Consider the following 20797-nt stretch of genomic DNA (forward strand, 5'->3'; position numbering starts at 1 on the left):
ATTGTTATAAAAGCCTGTCTTCCAATGTGTGATGATCAAGGGCTCACATAAACAGTCTACGCTGCTGTTACGTCGTGCTTTCGATTCTTTCGATCAGGAAACAGGAAAAGTCGCTTGAATTTTCCTGGCAAACAAATGGAGTGTATTTCATGGACCATTTAATGTTAAAGCAAGACGTAACGTATTGTTATCGAATCATGTTGCTGTGTATAATTTTATAAATGTAGAGTACCGATGAGGTACATACATACACACTTGGCCTATCTTAGCTTTAAAAAATAATGGTTATGTATCTTAAAAATCATACCAACGGTCATCCTACCTTTCTTCTAAAATATTTGTTATGCTATAGTAACAAGTATACAATAGTCACGTCTCAAGCGTAGCATCATTTTCAATTTATCTTTTCTTCCATTGTACGTACCACAGAAAAGTTTTACAGCAGTCGCATACTCGTAGCTCCGACAGTACGTTTCAGTGAGTTCCTTGTTTGCTGCTGGCGGCTACACCGCACTAGATCGGGACGAAGATTACAGTTGCAGGCGAGAGCGTCGCCTGTCTCGAACCAGGCCACTGCAGATTTAAAGGATTCAATTCCATTTCTATTTTCATAGACTCTGCCTAGGGCTATTCGCGTTCTACAGCGGCACTCCCAAGTAAATGGGTCAACTGGCCCGCAAGACTTTAATAAACTCGGAGAAACACAATCTCGCTAAAGGAAGATTGATGGTTAGATTTTTGAACTAACAAAATAGCGTCGGCTATTACGTGGCCGCAGCAACAATTTGTTTCAATTAGGCAGCGCGTGTGGCGCGGAGGTACGCAACTTGCTAACAAGTACCTACCTGCAACCGAAACATAATTATATTCCTTATTCAGTATGTTTCGTAATGAAATAATCCCGTATTTTCATCTGGTACGCCGCGCCGTTAGGATGTTGCTTGGAATTTTGCTCACGACCTGCATTTGTGGTCTTGTAAGTAAACGTCGCGCCTCAGTTCCTTAATTAATCCAGACGTCACGACTTTCCAACTTATTTTATTACTATTACTCAATCTTGGGTAAGAAAGCTAGACTTTAGCTTGTAAAGAATTTAACAGAAACTGGTAGCGCAATTTATCACCACAGAAGAGATGAAGAATTATGTATAATCAAGTTACTTTAAATGTCTTCTTTGTCGTACACTCCAAGGCCAAGGTGCAGCTAGTCTTCTTCTGCGTGTCGATGACAGACACTAGAACTCTGGAGTTTGTATGCCTTTTATTAGTATCTAACGTTACCGACAGGGGCGCTGATCAAGATGTCATACAAATTGCTATCGAATAAGGTCGACAATATTCGCTCACTGAAATGATTGGACAGCGATATCGATAGATATATAATAAGCGTTGTAATAAACACCAGAATCAATGTGTGCCCTTTCCAAACAGCGACAACGAAGAGGGCATCAGCGCCGGCGGCCCCGGCTGGGAGGAAGTGCTGACGTGGCTGGTGGAGGTGGGCGCGGAGGGCGAGGGCGACGCGGAGGGCGCGGAGGGCGAGGCGGGGCGCGGCACCGCCCGGCTCAGCTGGTCCGCCAAGCTGTCTCCAGCGGCCGCCGTCACCCCCACCACCGACGAACCGCCGCACGAACACCGCGTCAACACACGACTCGACATCGAAAAGGATGACATCCAAGCCGTTCTACCCATCTCTAAGGTGAGTTTTTATTTTATGGGCTTAGAAGTAAAAGGATACAACGACTAGCCATAAATTACAAGAGCTTTTAAGTAATTAAATTTCTAATACGACATCAGAAAATAGAACGGTCCGGTCTCCACGTTTGCTGACTCCGGCAACAATTTATATTAAGACATCGATTTGGTCGTGCTCATAAATTGTTCTCAAGGTATTTTCCCAGTAGCCCTAATTAATGACGCTCCAAGTTACTTTTATTGCCATAAACGATGTCTTTATTGGCTTTTGGAGCTTTCAAGAGTCAGGTAGCGTAACAAAAGAAGTGTTTTTTTCAGAAGCTTTTAAATTATGTCACAGATTGTTATGCGACTTTGTGTTGATTATGTCACTAAGTAAATCTAGGCGGCATAATGCGATGCAATAAAGAAGCCGTATACTTACCAGCAATGGAGTGGTGTAATAGGCTTTTATCGCAGTCTAATGGATACGGGGTAGGATCCGAGATGAGCCCGGCGGCGGTGTTATAATAACAATGAATTTCCCAAGAATTTCCCGAATAACCGGGCAATTTCCTTTATTTCTGCGTTAGATAACTTCAAGAATGAGTAAGCGATAACCCTGAACAACTGAATCAACAATGAGACTTTATTTAATTTAAGTTTTATGCACAAACCACACACGTAATGTTCGAGGATAATTTCTAAAATTAGATGTAAATGTTCATAATAGATCTCTCTCAGTGTAATAGTCTGACAAACAGTGGGATTGTATTAAGCGGGCTAATTTACATAGTTGGGCTCAGTGTGAGGTCTGTTCGCAAGCACTTTAATGAAGTTACAGAATAATATTTATTAAGCAATTAGTTTATCTGAGTATTAGTGTGGGACCATTAAGCGTGCCTGCAGGCTGTCTGCGTCGGGAGGTGTGGCCTCGCATATCTACAATATGTGATGGATGGACGCTCTTACTCAACGTATTGTATGAGAAGTGAGCAACTCTGATCATAAAAAATCTAGCCTGCTATTAGAATAGTCACGAAATGTGTTATTAGACTTATTAGTTACCTAACGGAGGAGGCATAGCACGGCGATTTTTTTTCTGCTTTAGATTTTCAAGCCAGTCTTCATCATGCTTCGCCATGCCTGCTTGAATATCGCGGCGCCATTCAGGTCTCATTTCGGCGCGTGTTTAAGAAAAAAAATCGCCGTGCTATGCCTCCTCCGTTGGAATCGCGTTTCGTCTGCAACCGTTGTGGCAAAAAATGTCGTGCTGCTATTGGACTATACAGCCATCAACGACGGTGCGGCCGTCGTAGCTCATAACCCACGAGCGCTGCAACAACCATCTATATAGATGCTGTGGCCAATGATAGTTACCTAATAAAGGTTTTGATGGTTTTTTGCATCATCTACCTCTATAGCCCAGTTTTACGGTACCTATCCTTATACATACTTATAGTGCTGCTTCCTCGCAACCATACTGTTGTGGCTTACCAACCGATCTCCTGCCATCTCAAGGCACCATTTTAAGCGCCATTCTCCATCTTAAATGAATATCAATCTGTGGTTAATATTACCAAAATTTTGCACAAAGACCAAAAACGTATCATGTGCAAATTCCACCCCAAATCAATAGTCTCTGATTGACTAATGCGTCCGGAAATCACACACGCTCCCAATGAACATCTATTATTGCTTATCCGAGCTCCACTCGGCGCTGAGATAGTCGATTAGCCCGCTTAATTGAAGGCAGGGATGAGGTGTAGACTGGTGGAGCTATGAGAGCGCATACTGGCGTTATTACGTTAGGAACTCTTGAATAGCGTCTGAGGTAATGCACTTCGCGTCTCTGATGAAGTGTTCTAATACGATTCACTCGAGGCTCTTGCATGAAGAGTTGCTAATAGCCATGTACAGTATAAATGACAAACATTTACATGACGTGGTCTGTGTTAAATGATCTTGTTTAACATTTTTAGAATAGAACGGCCTTATTGAGCCATTTGCATACAATGGTGTCTTTATCAAGTAGCAATGTACATATTACGAAAAACGAGTCTACTTGTAGTCCTTGTCTCAATATGTATGGAATTCCATTGAAGGTTGTACAAAAATTTAAATATTTAGGACACCTCCTCACTAACAACTTAAAAGATAATGATGATCTTGAACGTCAAAGGCGTTTATTAGCAATGAAAAGTAATATGTTAGCGAGAACATTTTCTCAATGCTCGATTCAGGTTCGCATAACGCTTTTTCAGGCTTACTGCCAGGCGTTCTACACTGGTCAGCTATGGTGGAACTACACGCAGCGTGCCATGAACACTCTGCGTGTTCAGTATAATAACGCATTTCGATGTATGCTGAAACTCCCCTGGCGGTGTAGTGCCTCTGCCATGTTTGCCTCGAATGGGGTCAAAGACTTCTTTGCCTTGATGCGTAATCTTACAACTTCATTTCACAATAGAATTGTTAACTGTAATAATGAAATTATTAAAACTATTTTTGTAACTGTTTACCAAAAAACCACACCGTTCTGTGGCCTTAAGACTAATGATAAAATATGTAAAATGCCTAATCAAACTGTTCAATTTGTACCACACTCTCTGACAAACTAATTCGATTCAATTCTATGACATTAAATAAATCTCATAATTTTTGTTTATAACAATTTAATAATAATTTAATTTAATTGCTTACTTACTTTATAATTGTAAATTAAGTAACAATGAATGTTAAATGTAAATTTTGATGTTTATTATGTTAAATGTAAATTTTGATGTATTATGTATAACTATGGGACCTGTGCCTGAAATAAAATGATTTTATTTTATTTATTTATTTATTTTTTATTTTATTACAAAGTTATGTTGGTCGCCATGTTTTTTTATTTATAAAGTTTATAGTAACAATGCCATATAAGTGGCAAGTGGTAAAGACGTTCCATCTCCATAAGCTTAATTTTATCGTTTAATTTGTCCTCTACATTGGTTGGCACCTAACTATTAATGCCATTCACTTATAAGTATCCTAATCTAGGCTCAGGGTAGGTGAAGCTCCGTCACTTTTTCTTACTAATATCCCAGTAGCCCTGCTGTAGACTATCCTCTTCATTCTCCCATTATTAACACATGTAAGGTGAAGTGCGGTAATTGCAACTATCCGGTAATTGCAACTAACTTCAATAACTCCCTCTAGAGTTACTTCATTGTAAAACGACAGACTAAAATCAATTTTACATCATAAAAGTTCTACCCAAAATGTGGATGGCGCTGATAGCTCAAGAATTGTGGGAGTTATAAAGCTTTTTGTCATCGGCCATTTTGAGTATGCTGGAGTCGGATGGACATGGCGTGCATTTTTATTTTATAAAATAGTTTTTAGTGGTTCCTCGCAAGGTTTTTCCAAAAAAAAGTAAAAACTTTACATCATAAAAGTTCTACCCAAAATGTGGATGGCGCTGATAGCTCAAGAATTGTGGGAGTTATAAAGCTTTTTGTCATCGGCCATTTTGAGTATGCTGGAGTCGGATGGACATGGCGTGCATTTTTATTTTATAAAATAGTTTTTAGTGGTTCCTCGCAAGGTTTTTCCAAAAAAAAGTAAAAACTAAGTAAGTAAGTCATTTTGTATGTATTTGTTTTATTCTAACACGATTGTTTTCCGAGTTTTCTGTGTAGTTACATTTATCAGACAAAAAATGCAAAGTCTGGTAAATGCAACTATTTTGCAGTTTTTAGGGTGGTTACAATTAGCTGCCAATTTTTGTATGAAATTGGAAAAAGCCAGTGATGGGGCAGTGGACATGAATATATCGATACAATCACTAATGATATAACACACAAATAAGAATAAAAGGCTGAATACCAAATTTTAAACATATCTGTTAAGGGCCCGTACAGGGTGACGTGCCGCGCCAATTTTGGGTTTTCAATGCTCTTCACACAGCACACGCAGTGACACGCACACATGTAAGTTTGCACAGTGGGTCGATAAACTTTTACTCGCCAACTTTATTGACAATTATGTTCAAATACATTTTGGGTGATTTTAGGGTAAGTAAGTATAATTCTTACTTACACTGGTAGGCACCAGGAAAGAGTAGAAATTAATAGGGGTGCCACTTTACTCTATACTCGGAACCCGATTAGCTTTCTCAAACAAATGTGGTATTTACTTGTAGAAAGGTAACTAAAAGTATTAAAGTGTAGATAATAAGTTTCGGGCATCCTCCAGCCAACTGAACCCCGACGACAAAGCAAAGTAAATACATAGTGTCGCAAAAGGGCTATACTAAGCCAAAAGGGGATGACTCAAGGGGTCATTCTGAACAACTTTTGTTCTACGAGATTTGCAAATTCGCGAAAAAAAATATTCGTTTTCCATGGTAAAAAGTCACATGTCCAACAAAGTTTCTATGAAAAAGGTTTTTTTTTTGTTAATTTCCAAAACTCGTAGAGCAAAAGTTCAGAATGACCCCCTGTCTTACTCCTTTTTACCCGACTGCCGAAGGAGGAGGGTAATGTTTTTTGATTGTATGTATGTATATATGTATGTTTGTCTGTTTCGTTGTTCCCTCCTGTAGCCTAAACGGATTGATAGATTTTGATGTATCAGGTATTGTTAGAAGCGTATTGATGGCGCGATGGCTATAGGCTATGTGACGTTCCATTAAAATGTACATAGCGCCCTCTTGAGGACATAACGTGATGATCGAAAAAATAATAATTCAACTTTGCCGTGTAAGGTATCAAATGAAAGGACTTGATTTTCACATTACAAAAATATGCATATTGAAGGTATTTAAATAACAACACCAAAATTATTGAAATAAAAAATGATCATGAACTACCTACCGACGTAAAATTTCATAAAATAAAAACAACTAAAAAGTTACAAATAAAAAAATACAATTATAAAAAACTAAAAACCTGACTGTACGCTAAAAACATGAAAACGAGTCCCAATGTTAATGGAAAGTATCGCAGGCGGGGACCAACTTGACCGCCACTCAAGGCCGTTTTCTAAGTAACATTCAGCTAAATGGTGAACCCTCTGCTGGTATAATTTGTTTATATACCTACCGCTTTTTCAATACCTGTAAGTACATTTTTTGGAAGCATAATATTTTTACTTAATTTTAGGGTTTCGAACGTCAAAAGAAAAAAAGCAACCGTTATAGGATCTCTTTGTTGTCCGTCTGTCTGACTGACTGTCTGTCACCGCCCTTTTTCTCAAAAAAAATATTATGGTACTCCCTGTCCCACACAAGTAAATTGGGGCTTATATTTTTTCCAGTTATTTTGATGTGTATCCTTTTTTTTTTCTTTGTTGTTTTGTATAAGTATGTGTTTCTTTTCTTTAAATCTGTATTTTTTTTGTTGTTGCTGTCTATGTGTCAAAAAAATTTATCTTTATCTTCAAATCACGCCATCTATCGTTTGTTTTTTTTGTGGCTACTGTCTATAGAAGAAATTCCGTCATTGACAATTTTACGTTACGAATTTATTTTTATTTATTTTATTTTTATTTTTACATTTTCGTGGAGAATCAACAGCATTTTGTTAATAAATAATTATTACTTATGAACACATAACAACTTGATGCCATTAACAGAATGAACTTAGTAAACCCAGTAAACCTAACACATCCAGAGGAAAAACAAAATCTCTTTCTCTCTCTCTAAAAAACATACTTAATAGCCCAAACTCGATGCTTTTAGCTATTAACATCTTTGAAATAAAATTGAGCCACCACCGTGTTACTGCCCTCATCAGATCCTCACGAGACCATACCTCAACCAGCACCAAGAGACTGTATTTTTGATCCCTAACCTAATGTTCGTGCGTATTGTCATCACTTAGATCCATTCGCTATATTCCTGCTCCTCATCACACCTTTACGAGACTGTAATATCACGAGAATATTGCACACTATCTAATTTAATTTAATGTATTGAATATACTGGAAGAATTATGCTTCCTCAATTTCAAATCAAATTATGTTGGTGTCATAAAAGTTGAAAAAGTGCAATGACAACCAATGTGCAGTGATTTTGTATCTGTACACGATAAGATCGCGAGCTGTCAGTGCTGCCTAAACCGACGTGACCCTTCTTTGGAGGCCAGCGGCCAACTGAGTCAAACGTCACTTGTGTTTATGATTTTATAACACAGAAAGCCGCCATAGATATTTGTATGAAGATTTGAGGGAAAAAAATTGCTCAAGTTTGGGATTAATTTACACAAAATAAGTGTGTGTTTATTAAAAAACAAGGTATTTAGCGCCTAGTCCAAGCCTTTAACTTTATAATATGATAAAAATCATATGAAAATTCTTTATAATTACGACACAGTTGTTACAATACGGGAGTGTGATTGACTGGTTTTTCTTGATATTCTGAAATTAATTTACAGTTATCCATAATCATTTACTTAAATTCGAATGATTCAGCACCTAGCTAGACTCTTCAACTACCTGTGTGATTTTTTTCAAGGCTGTAGAGCATCATTTACTACATAATTCTATGACAATGCCAACCCTCGATTCCCTATTGCAGACCCTTAAGCATACGTTTTTTTAGAAAACCTGCAAAATTCCACCCGGCATCCTGCCTGCGGTAAATTCCGAAAACTTTCCAAAAAATTTGTAAAAAGGCTGTTTGATTAAACATAAGTAAAATATTTAATGTTGATTAATAAAAATATAGCTATTAATTTTTATCCCCGAGTTTTATTCTGCTACCATGGTTTTCTTGGCTTGTCGATGGCAGACACTACATGACTGTCGATAAAATTACGATTAAGTTCCCATCACTATTTTTGAGAAATTAGTTGCAATTACCAGACCCACGGCTAAACAGTAGTTTCATGCGAAATTGGTCGTAGTTACAAGGAGATAAGTTTCACAATCCTATGAATATTCTCTTAGTCTTTGTGTTTCAAATACACAATATACACCACACATAGAAAAATATGGAGATAAAACGATTAGTTGCAATTACCCGCCAGGAGGGGTAATTGCAACTATTTCTGCCTTTGCCGGAACTTTTGGCAATAGCTCTTTATTCTTCAGAGTTTTTCTTTGTCATGATAGTAGAATAAAATCTACATAAAATTTTGACTTTGGCATGATTTTACAGTAATACTATTTCCTTATATATAAAGAATTATCAGATGATGAAGTTACGACTTCAATATTTTTAGTTGCAATTACCGCACCTCACCTTATATTGAAACATTATGTATATAAGTAACTACCTAATTAAGTTATAATTATATAACCCTCGAACAGAACTGGGAGGTGCTGAACACGGCGGTGCTGACGGGGCGGCAGGTGTCGCAGGCCATGAAGGTGCTGATCGTGTCTCAGGCCGGCCAGATCGCTGACGTCACGCTGCAGAGCTCCTGCCACTCCGAGGATGAAAGCGTACTCAAGGTAAATATAATTATGCTTCATATACTTGCTAAATAGAATACTTCATCATCTTGAAGGTATCTGTATCAAGCTGTTGACCGCTTTCGACGACGGTGCAGGGGTGTCACTCTGTATGAAGAAAAACTAACTAAGCAACGCTCTATCTCGTTATCTCTATCTCTCTATTTATCAATTGCACGACAGCTCTAGTTTTTCGTCAGTGTAAAGTAACCCTTCAGTAACGTTGCCCGATTCAAGGAACGTACACGGTAGGAAGAAGAATGTAATCAACAGCCAATAATAGATTCTCGAAAGGAACGCAGCAATTATCTAATCTTGGTCTCCTCATCCACTGGCTACCTATCGTTAGTCGGTCCAGCGGGCTGGAAGGGTTCCCATTGTATATTATATAAAGTATAGACCTGAAAATCTTCAGCTAGAATACCTACAGAACGTTAGCATAGCACACGTCTTAAGGATATTAGATTCTCCGCCTAAGCTACAAACAGATTTATCATAGTGCGTGTTGTGTACTGAAGCGAGCTTTGTTGGGAAAAGCCTTTGTGAGCTTTGCTGAAAATGAGCTAAGTATAGGTACGTAAGTAATATCTTTCCCCAGGTGCTACCTACACAATCCTTTGAAATATGAAATAGTTTCATATAAACGTAGACGCCGTAAGTTCCTACGGTTAAAGTTTTTATTGTGCAATGTCGTATACCTAACAGTCGAATAAGATTGAGATCCGAATAGGTTTCCATCGACGAGCTCTTAATAGTCAAAAAATTTATATTTAATTAACATAGCGCTGTATCTATTGTTCAATGTGCCCCATACCCGATTCTCATTGTGACCAGCAGCAACTGAATATAAACCCCTTTACCAGAGACCACTTTACGATCGAGTCGATAAATACGTAACACCAATCACAGCGCAGTTGTTAACTGTGAATCGCGATATTACGAACCTGTTCCCAACAGCAGAACTAACCTCCCAACCCCCGCAGGTGTCATCATCCTGCAGCTCAGTCTACGTGGACGGCTCCGAGATCCGCGGCTCGTCCAACGCGTCGGTGATCGTGAAGTACGGCACGTACACCGGCCTCGCGCGCTTCACCGTGTGGATGCCCGAGTACCCGCTCGAGATAGACGTGGATGACAACCGCCTGTCGCAGATTAAAGGTAAGTACTGTGATGGGTTTTTGTTTTGTTTATTGCTTTATTTAAGTATAGCAGCTCGGTCTACGCGGATGGGTCCGAGATCCGGATAACAACCGCCTGTCGCAGTTTCAAGGTACTGTGATTGGCTTTTGTTTGGTTTATTGATTTATTTATAGCAGCTCGGTCTACGTGGATGGGGCTCGTCGAACGCGTCGGTGATCGTGAAGTACGGCACGTACACCGGCCTCGCGCGCTTCACCGTGTGGATGCCCGAGTACCCGCTCGAGATAGACGTGGACGACAACCGCCTGTCGCAGATTAAAGGTACTGTGATTGGCTTTTGTTCTGTTTATTGATTTATATATAGCAGCTCAGTCTACGTGGATGGGTCCGAGATCCGGATAACAACCGCCTGTCGCAGAAGAAAGGTACTGTGATTGGCTTTTGTTTGGTTTATTGATTTATTTATAGCAGCTCAGTCTACGTGGACGGCTCCGAGATCCGCGGTTCGTCGAACGCGTCGGTGATCGTGAAGTACGGCACGTACACCGGCCTCGCGCGCTTCACCGTGTGGATGCCCGAGTACCCGCTCGAGATCGACGTGGATGACAACCGTCTGTCGCAGATTAAAGGTAACCGTGATGGATTTTTGTTTTATTTATTGATTTATTTGTGTTTGACTACTTAAGCCTTTCTGGTAGGTGAAAACCATTAATGATTAACTATATTAGTGTATTAGTCTATGACTATACCATATAGGTACTTACGTATAAAAACCCACAGGATCTACCCTTTGTACCAAGCTCTCTATAAAATAAAGGATTTAAAAAAAACTTAGAATTTTAGGAACTGTATAATGTCTCTCTCTACATTTCATAGGTTGGTGAACCCACGAAATGGGCGGGGTTAGTCTGCTGAACGAGATAAGTGATAAAATATAGGAATATAAATGGGCACTTTCATATAACATTTCTTATATAGAATACGTAATCCTCTTAGAGTAGTAGAGATTTGAAGGTCCTTGATCTTTCGACAGGTCGGTATTGCCATTACTTTATCTGTCCCAAGCTACTCGTAGAGGTGCCTAGGGACGTGCAAATTGAAACTTTCAGCCATTTCAAATAGGTACCTAGGTTTATTAGTTATGGTATTCAATTTTGTTTCGTCTAGACATGACTTCGAAGAATCTGATAAAATTGATATTTCTTTCTCTTGTTTCTGATAAAATAAAGCTTGTTTATAGAACAATTTATTACTTCTATAATGTTTTGACTATCGTTCTAAGAACCTTTCATTAATTCTTACAACTTACTTTTGGCTCTCTTTCCACGGCTTCGGTTCCGATACAAGTTCTCAACCATCCATTTTGCCCTATCGTCAACAACTATGACCTCTAAACTCGTTAGTTTTCAGCCTTACCAACCTGATGTTTTGTCCACAGGATGGAAAGTATCAGACGACGTGAGCGCCAAGGAGCGTCTGCGACGGTCCCTGTCGCGCGGCTGGACCGGCCGCCCCGACGGCTCCAACTCGCTGACGGACCAGCGCACCTGCCGGCTTCGGTACCAGCAGAGCAATGTTGAGGTAGGAGGGTTTCTGGTGACTTGTGATGTTGAAACGAACTTCTGTTTTGCGGTTTTTTGTAAAAATCAAACGGCGCAGTGCTCTGTGCTTGGCCTACTTTATAGGAGGCAGGACGTTTCACGCTAGGTTTGCTTTTTGATGATGTGCACTCCAGCATCCCAAACGATTATCGGTTCTTTATCAAATAAGACCAGCCCAATTCCACTTTACGGTATCAGATTTTACGGGCTGTAGCAGGTTACAATCTTTTAGATGGGTATTTGGCTGATGATGATATGCGGACAACCTAGTGCCTACCTAGTCTACCTAGGGTAAAACTGCCAGTTATTGGCCAACTAAGCGGATTGGCCACTTCAAAGCTGAATTATTTCATACAGATTAAACCAAAATTGACAGATGGTGTATGAATGTAATCTAGAAAAGCTACTTTTGCCTCGCAGTTAATCAATAATTTATTTAGAAAACTATAACCGATAAAAAAATATATGTTATTGCAAACCTGTGTAAAATTGCAGTTATTGGCCAAAAAAATCACTTACCGGCCATCCATAGGCTGGTTATTGGCCACAGGAAATAATTTTATAAAAAAGCTTTAAACCTCTAAAAAAAGAAATTAATGTTGTCTCCTTTAATAAAAACTTTATTAAAATCAGTTGCAGAATAATATTAACCACGGCTAAACTTCAAAAACAAAAAAAAACAATCAACTTTCTAAAAATAAAAATACTAGGAATATAACATTTAGAATTACATGTTTTTGTATACATAATTATATAATTACTTAATAAACACCGTTCCTGCGTACTTTACATACAACCAATCAAGCAAAGCAAGATCTACCGACACTGTACGTGCGTATTTTATTCATCGTCATAGAATCATCATCAGCCAATACTCATCCACTGCTGGACATAGGCCTCTCCCAAACATAACACTCGGTCCTCGTCCTCGGCCTTTCTCATCCAGCCACTACCATCGTCGGTCCAGCGGGCAGGAGGGCGTCCCACGTTGCTTTTGCCTGTTCGTGGTCTCTATACGAAAGCTCGTCTAACCCAACGGTTATCGGTTCTTCGGCAGAATCGGGAGATATGACTGCCATTTTATCTAAGCACATTTTGACAGCTATATGTCGGTAACCTTAGTTCTTTGACAGATAACCCTATTTCTGATACGATCTATCAGAGCAACCCCAAGCATATAGCTCTCTCCATAGCATGTGCACTTTAAATCGGTGCACCAGTCTGTTGTAGTTGACTAGACTTTTGTCTTCAGGCTTTGAGGGATGCCTACACGTCGGGAAGCAGCATTTAGGCCACTTAGCATCCAGCTGAGTTCCGGCAGACATTCTGCCATATTGACGATGTCGTCTGCGCAGCGGAGGTGTGACATGTGTCCGTTCCAGTCCAACGTCTTAAAGACATCTTCTAATGCATCGGTCTTCAGTTTCTGAGATATCACATCTTCCTGTCTCACTCCTCGTTGCCTTTGGATAGGTCTTTTCTTGTGGTCCTGTACTTGGACAGTCATAGTAGTAGCATTGTATAGAAACCTCAACACCCCGATATAGCGACAGTCGATTTAGCATCTCTCCAAGGTGTCCAAAACTGCCCGTCTCGATGGAGACGAAGGCTTTCTCATAGTCCTCAAAGGCCACACAGAGGCTGATTATACTCTTCGGTCTTCTGTATAATCTGCCTTACTGTGTAGATCTATTGTACTAAAGTCTTTTCGAAACCCAGCTTGCTCTGGGGGCTGAAACTCGTCGAGCTTTTGGGCAAGACGGTTCGTCGATCGATATCCTTCAATAAAATATTGTTGAATTTCTGAAAACTATTTTCTATTGTCTTATGTCTTGTCTTGTCTTTTATGAATTTGAAGGCTTTATTTAAGTCATCTGTCTTCGTTTAGGTGGTTTCCCGTTGCTGATGGTTTGCGCACTGTAACAAAATACATCGGTCGGATATTGGCCACTTCACCACTAAATACTGGCCACCTATGCCAGTAACTGAATTTAATTGATAAAAGTGCGTGATATTTTGCCACACGATACTACAACTTGTAAATATTGTGAAAACAGTCGATTTTCATCTAAATAGAGTACTTGCATTTTTATTTAGTTATTGGCATAGGCGGCCAGTAACAGAAAATTTGCAATATATTGATTCAATTATTGGCCACCTCCATAAACTCACCTTCCCAAAGGTAATTGCATGAAACTATAATATATTAATAAAACTTACCATTAACACCATATAAATATGCTAAAGAAATCACTTAAATTGCGTTCAATCACCAATAATGTCAATTTTGAAGAAATGTGTTTCGTTAAGAAATACGTTACTCTGAAGCGTACACGCGGAAGTCCGACCGCCAACTGTCAGAAAAATGCGGCATAGTATGGCGCTTTCTTTCATAGTGGCAAAAAATTGTACTAAAATCAAAGTCAGTTAGATAATAAAGTTCTATTAAAAAACACAGATGGCAGGTGATGCCTCATTCCTTATTTTATGATTTTTAAGTTTATAGTGGCCAGTAACTAACGATGGCTAATAACTGGCAGTTTTACCCTATATCTCTATTCATGTACAAAGCTATAACCCCCAATCTTCACAGGTATACGCACGTTTCCTCGCCAAAGACCACGACTCAGGCCGCGTCTCCTACTTCGTCTCGCGCCGCACCTGGCTCAAGGTGACGGAGCTGGTGCTATCTCTGATGCGGGTTTCTGACGCGCACATCGCGTCGCTGCGAGGCCGCGTCATGCAGGGCCGAGGCACTGGCAGGACCGAGGTGCAGGTGCTGTCGCCTATTACTGGTAAGTCACTATAAAAAATATCCCGATGAATTGAGAACCTCCCCCTTTTTTTGAAGTCGGTTAAAAATCCCAGCCTTTGCCTATTCTAGCGTATCGTACCGGAATGTACCTATATGCTTGTCGGCCTACTACTCGCAAATGCAATACTTATATATAAGCGAGGTGGCAAACGTTGCTGCAAAACTGCTGCTTCACGGATTCGTTATCTAAACGTCACTATATCGCGATTGGTTAAATGAGTTTATCGACGTTGATGACAAACCCGTGTAGCTGCCGTTGAACTGTCCAGGTGTCCTTATAGTATATTTCACTTTTAAATTGTTTTTTTTTAATGTAAACTTTACTTATGATATACCTAACTAGGTATGTTTCTACTGCTTTCTTAACCATCCTCCCTATGTCCAGGTCGCGTGATCGGTCTGCGTGAGGTGCGAGTGGTGAACGACAAGGTCTCCATATCGCGTCTGCTCGTGCGAGTGATTTCGGGGTTGCAGCTAAATATCTCTCCGGACAACGCCATAGAGAACGGATACGTGTCGGAAACCACTGTCACTAGGCGGCTCACTGCACAGTATCAGGTACGATTTACTACCATTATTTTATCACAAAATCAAATAATATTATCGAATTCATTTCACGATCGTCCTTGATGTTCTGTTGCAAAACATACCAAGAGTCCCAAGACAGGAAGCTGCTAATGTCTTATAAGGAAAACAGAGGAAAGATCGTCGTGGCTATCATTGAGCTCTGATGCTAACAATAGATTCCTCATTCATCTAGACCCTGTCCAACATTTAACCCTCTACCTCACCATCATTTAACCCTCTGCCTGTCCAACATTTCGCCTCTGCCTCACCACCATTTAACCCTCTCCTTCCCCACCACCAGGAGGGTCTCCTAGACATCGACATGGAGTTCTCTGACGGCAGCCGGACGGCGCTGCGCGACGTGGCCGTGTCCGACTACTACCTGCTGGTGGAGAGCCTCGACTCGGGCGTGGTGGCCTTCGCGCCCATGCAGGCTTCTAAGCACCCCAGGGTCATTGCTATTGGAGAAGGTGAGCTATTAGTACTTTATGAACTCATGTTTGAATGTCTGGCCTTCGAAGACAACGTCCAACTGGACAGTCAGAGAGTGATGCTAATCCTGAATGCATTGTGTAATTCTTCACGATGTTTCACCATGGTCTGAAAAACCCAAGTCCAGCTATCCATAGTGTTTATCACCCGTATGCTGAGTAGACGACCCATGATAATGGATGATAAACATTGTGCCACTGTGGATTTTGTCTTTGAATTTTGTTGGAAATTTATGATCACATAATGCCTGCTTATTAACTAGTTATACGTAGGTATGTTAAAACCACCTTTTCGTAGAATCTACTGTATCTTATCGCTTACAAATGAACTGTAACACCCATATTCTTAGTCACTTCCTTTCCTTATAATTTCCTTGACTTAAGGTTTCTTCCTTAATTCGGTAGCTATAGTCGTAAAAAGTCTCCTTCACTTAAGCATTTCCTTACTCAAGGTTTTGGAATGAACTGTCAAAGTGAAGGTACCTCTTGAGCTACCTTATAGATACTCAAAGGATAGAAATGGCGGAGTTTGACGAATTTATTGAATACGTTTTAGGAGAACCATATAATTTCTTGGCACGGCGATACATAAGGGATGCTGAAAACCCTTTCGAATATTTGATATTGTTGTACGCTGGCCTGGGTCTGTACACGACTCCAGGATTTATGCTAACTGTAGGTTCTCTATGAGGCTACAAGAAGTGACCTGGCTGGTAGCGGCATCCTACTAGGTGACGGTGGCTATGCAAAACACAAATAATGTTTACACCGGTGCCAAACCCTGTTACTCCAGAGAAATAGCGATACAACAGAGCACAAATCTCCACAAGAAAAGTTATAGAACGAGTAAATGGAGTACTTAAGAGACGGTTTGCTTGTCTTAACCGAAAGCTGCAGAACAGTTTAGAGAACTCATGCCACATCATAGTGGCATGTGCTGTCCTCCACAATATATGCGTGAAAACGAATGAGCCATTAATTGAGCCTGAGCTTGACCTGGAAGCTGTTCCAGTAGCTGAAGTGCAGGATGCAGCGCGAGGTAGCATAATAAGGAGTGCATTTATAACCAGGCATTTTAAATAGGTATGATATGAAAGTTTGATTTTAAATAAGACAGTTTTTAGCTAAATAAACATTTTATCGTTTTTACTTTTTTTGTAATAAAAAATAACAGGTACTTTAAAATGTTTTATTTAAGTATCACAATGTTTTACATAATAATCAACGAATCAGTCTTCTTCATCCAGCTTCTACCTGACTAAAAACTTTAGAAATAACATAGGAAATGTAGAACAACAAGTAATCAAATATTTATTAAATAATTAAAGATAAAAAACTATGCAATTAGTCCATTCTTCCACTTCCACTAATTTTCACCTATTGATTAGATATCACAGGAAATTTCTAAAGATTACGATTTTAATAGGTACGCTGTTAAAACTGCAGGAGTGAAGAAATTGTTTTCATACATCACATACATGTTAATGTTGATTGTTATTCTTTTTTATACACTGACACTAAACACGTTTCGTTACTGCAATTTTTTTTTGACTTTGTTTGAAGATTTGAAGTTATTTATTCCGTGTCATAGATTGTAGCATCTGCGTAGAACGAAATGTGTTGATAAATCTCAAGAAAAGGAGTCGTATTTCTACCATAGACAAAAGAAAATGAGACCGGAAATGATTTAATTAGCTATAGAACGTAAAAAAACCGGCCAAGTGCGAGTCGGGCTCGCGCACAAAGGGTTCCGTAGCAGCAAATATAATAAACTTTAAATCAACCTATCTCAAAAACTATAAGAGATACTTTGATCAAACCAAAAATCGTTGAAAGAGTTAATTAGCATGCATCACCTCTATTTTTTTTAGAATTTTATACCCCGTAGTTATAAAAATAGAGGGGGGGGGACATACTTTTTACGACTTTGAGAGCTGATATCTCAAAAACCGTTCACTTTAAGAAAAATGTTTTTTAGAAAACTTTATATCATTTTAAAAGACCTTTCCATTGATACCCCACACGGGTATGTACATCGAAAAAAAAAATTTCATCCCTCAGTTACATGTATGGGGGGCCCCACCCCCAATTCTTTTTTTTACTATTTAGTGTCATATTTTCGTAGCGGTTCATACAACACATATTCCCATCAAATTTCATCACTGTAGTACTTATAGTTTCCGAGTAAATCGGCTGTGACAGACGGACAGACGGACAGACGGACAGACGGACATGACGAAACTATAAGGGTTCCGTTTTTGCCATTTTGGCTACGGAACCCTAAAAATCCTAAGCGAAATGTTTCTAGCTTCCTTTTTGAAGGAATGTCAAAATACCGACTTAGAATACCGATTTGAAGTGTTCTCTGTGAGAGATCCCTTATGGCATCCTTCAACAAGTGAAGTAGAATCTTAAGTGAAGGAAATGACTTAGAATATGGGTGTAAGTCTATAAGTAACTTACCAAACTCTTCAATCCCCCAGGAAGCGGCGAGCTGCTTCGCGTAACCCTCCTAACACCAGAGCAGTGCCGTAGCGGGCCGCTCCGCCGCGTGGCCCTCCCCGGGAAGGGAGACGCCAAGACTCCGGCCAACATCAAGAACATACCGGGAGCCCTGGCCACGGCCGCCGCGGGCGTCGACGTGGACTTCAGCGGGGGAGACGCGCCGCAACGACCTGATACGCCGCAGAATGATGACATCATGGCCAGAGGGGGACTGAGGAGCGGGATGGCTGATCTTAGTGATGTGCTTAAAGGTAAGACCATAAGACTGGTGTTCTGGATTTTTTGTTAATAATATGGCATTGAGGCTGTGCAGCACTAGCTGGTGACTCTTCCACGGCATAAAAATTACGCTTAATTATCTCTTCTCGAACATAGTAACAACATGATGCTGTCTTGTGGTCAACCAAAATCATCCGTACCTGAACATTTCACCCTCCACATCTTTACCACCCTCTCACCTACCCTATCAACTGCTTCCAGAATACTCCCCGTTCAAGGACGAGAACAACCACGAGCCGACGGTGCAGGCGCAGCAGTACGGGTCCATATTCCGGGGCCACCCGCGCCCCACGCTGCCCACATTGTCGCCCATCGAGATCGCCATGTATGTGCTGCTGGGAGTGTTCTGCTTCGCTATTGTTGTGAGTACTCTTGAGTGTTTATGGTATTTATAAGCAATTTACCGATAAGTAAGTACCTAAGTAAGCTTATCAATAACTAAGAGACCATGTTGAAGTACAGAAGTTGTGAAAGAAATCCGTTCCCACCATTGCTATGCTATGTGGACTAATGAATACGCATAGCAACGTAGCATAGCACATGACACATGTCTTTGAAAGCTTCAATACCTAACTATATGGTACAAGTAAAGTAATTCTTTATTTCCACACCAAAATTACACTGTGTGTGTGAAAAGTGTTAACATGAAAATATGACAAGTCAATGCATTTAGAGAACCAACGGTGATAATGTGAAAATTATAACATATATCACATAAATGATAGAATAACAAATCCAGGACCATATCAACCTTCTAATCAATCACAACCCCCCATCTCCCCCCAGATCTTCGTAGCGTCCTGCCTAGTGTACGCCACTCGGTTCAAGCCGGTCAGCCTGGAGTCGGGGCTGGGCGGCACCCGCCCCATACCGGTGCTGGCGGAGGGCGGGCGGCTGCAGGTGGCCGGCCTGGTGGGCGCCGGGCTCGCTATGACCAAGGACAAGCCGCGGGAACCTACTACCAACGCGCATGACTGGGTGTGGCTCGGTGAGTACCTAACCTAAGTGCAGTAAACGATGACGTCATAATCAGCATATTAAACGAATACCCTTCAGCCTGCTGAACCGATGTTTCGATGAGGAATGCCGAGGAAAGGAGCCGGAAGAAGTATGCTGGTTTACCAGCAGAGGCCACATTGCCCCTAGCTAATTTGCCCATCGGCTGGCGTGACTTTACAAGTCGTCTACCAGTTCGGTAACTGAATGTTGATCATGATATTTCTTTAATTCTTCAAAATCGTCCACCAGGGCGAGCCACAATCGAACGCAACGGCACCCGTCACCAAGTGAACCGCGCAGCGCAACCAGACAACGGCAGCGAGATGCGCATCACATCCAACCCGCTCAACTACAACTACGCAGACCCTGAGGACGCCATTAAAGATGACGTCATGGTCACCAGTTTTGACAACCCTAACTCCATAGAGCTGCCCTCACAGAGTGAGAAGAAGATCGATACGACGACCTACTGCAAGAAACCGTCGCGGCATGCTCGGCACAATTCCGCGGATAATCGGAATTATTCGTAAGTTCTTTTGGTATATTATTGTTATTCACAGGGAAACGCAATTTGAGGCTATTATTAAATTATTGAGTACCGACCTTTTATGGCATGACTATCGCATACGAATGAGAAATCTTGAGAAATTCATTTCACCACATTTCACACGGATGTTTTATTGCTTATTTTCAGGGCCGACGCTCAGTCGCAGGAAGAGTACCGGCCGCCCGTGCCGCCGCACCGCCCCGCCTCCCCGCAGCCGCACGTGCCCCCGCGCAACCCCAGGGTATGGACACATCATTACCTACTATCTATCTAAAACTATTAAGTTCAATAGAGATGTCCTGTGAAGAAAGTCCTCTTAGGCTAAAGATTTTTGTTTCCTATAATTATATATGGAGATCTAGAGAATGGAAACCGGCAGCAGAGGCTGAGTCAGTATATTCAGTGCCCTGGCAGATCACTGACTAACTGACAATCAACGAACAGCGCAAGCCCCTTATGTTATAGTGCCAGAGAAAATCTATTTTTTTTTAAAACAACTCTTTGAAATTTCTCTGATGTGACTTTACTTCAATCTCTAAATAACACCAACTGTCCTCGTCTCCTCAGATCCTGCCAGAAGCGGTAATGCCGCCGGCGCGGCGCAGCCACTCGCGCCACAAGCGGGACCGCGAGACCGACCACCGCCGCTCCGGACGGTGAGCACTATTATTTTATTATTAATTAGTAAATTATGTTAGCTGAGGATTAATGCGGGTTTCCAAGAACAGATATTTAATATT

The 20797-nt window shown here is 40.7% G+C and overlaps 1 protein-coding gene across 1 annotated transcript in view; it reads left to right on the forward strand.

Annotated features, from left to right (window-relative positions):
- LOC119693752 (transmembrane protein 132E) overlaps positions 1-20797 on the forward strand; it is a 77170-nt gene that overhangs the window by 52758 nt on the left and 3615 nt on the right. The window contains exons 4-16 of the mRNA XM_048623355.1: positions 1431-1698; positions 8970-9113; positions 10097-10271; positions 11692-11834; positions 14448-14649; positions 15055-15227; positions 15538-15706; positions 18211-18483; positions 18713-18873; positions 19298-19499; positions 19760-20036; positions 20205-20298; positions 20625-20713. Coding sequence (XP_048479312.1) covers positions 1431-1698; positions 8970-9113; positions 10097-10271; positions 11692-11834; positions 14448-14649; positions 15055-15227; positions 15538-15706; positions 18211-18483; positions 18713-18873; positions 19298-19499; positions 19760-20036; positions 20205-20298; positions 20625-20713 — 2370 coding nt within the window. The remainder of the gene's footprint in view (positions 1-1430; positions 1699-8969; positions 9114-10096; positions 10272-11691; positions 11835-14447; positions 14650-15054; positions 15228-15537; positions 15707-18210; positions 18484-18712; positions 18874-19297; positions 19500-19759; positions 20037-20204; positions 20299-20624; positions 20714-20797) is intronic.

This window comes from Plutella xylostella, chromosome 10 (assembly GCF_932276165.1).
Source record: "Plutella xylostella chromosome 10, ilPluXylo3.1, whole genome shotgun sequence".
Lineage (NCBI taxonomy): Eukaryota > Metazoa > Arthropoda > Insecta > Lepidoptera > Plutellidae > Plutella > Plutella xylostella.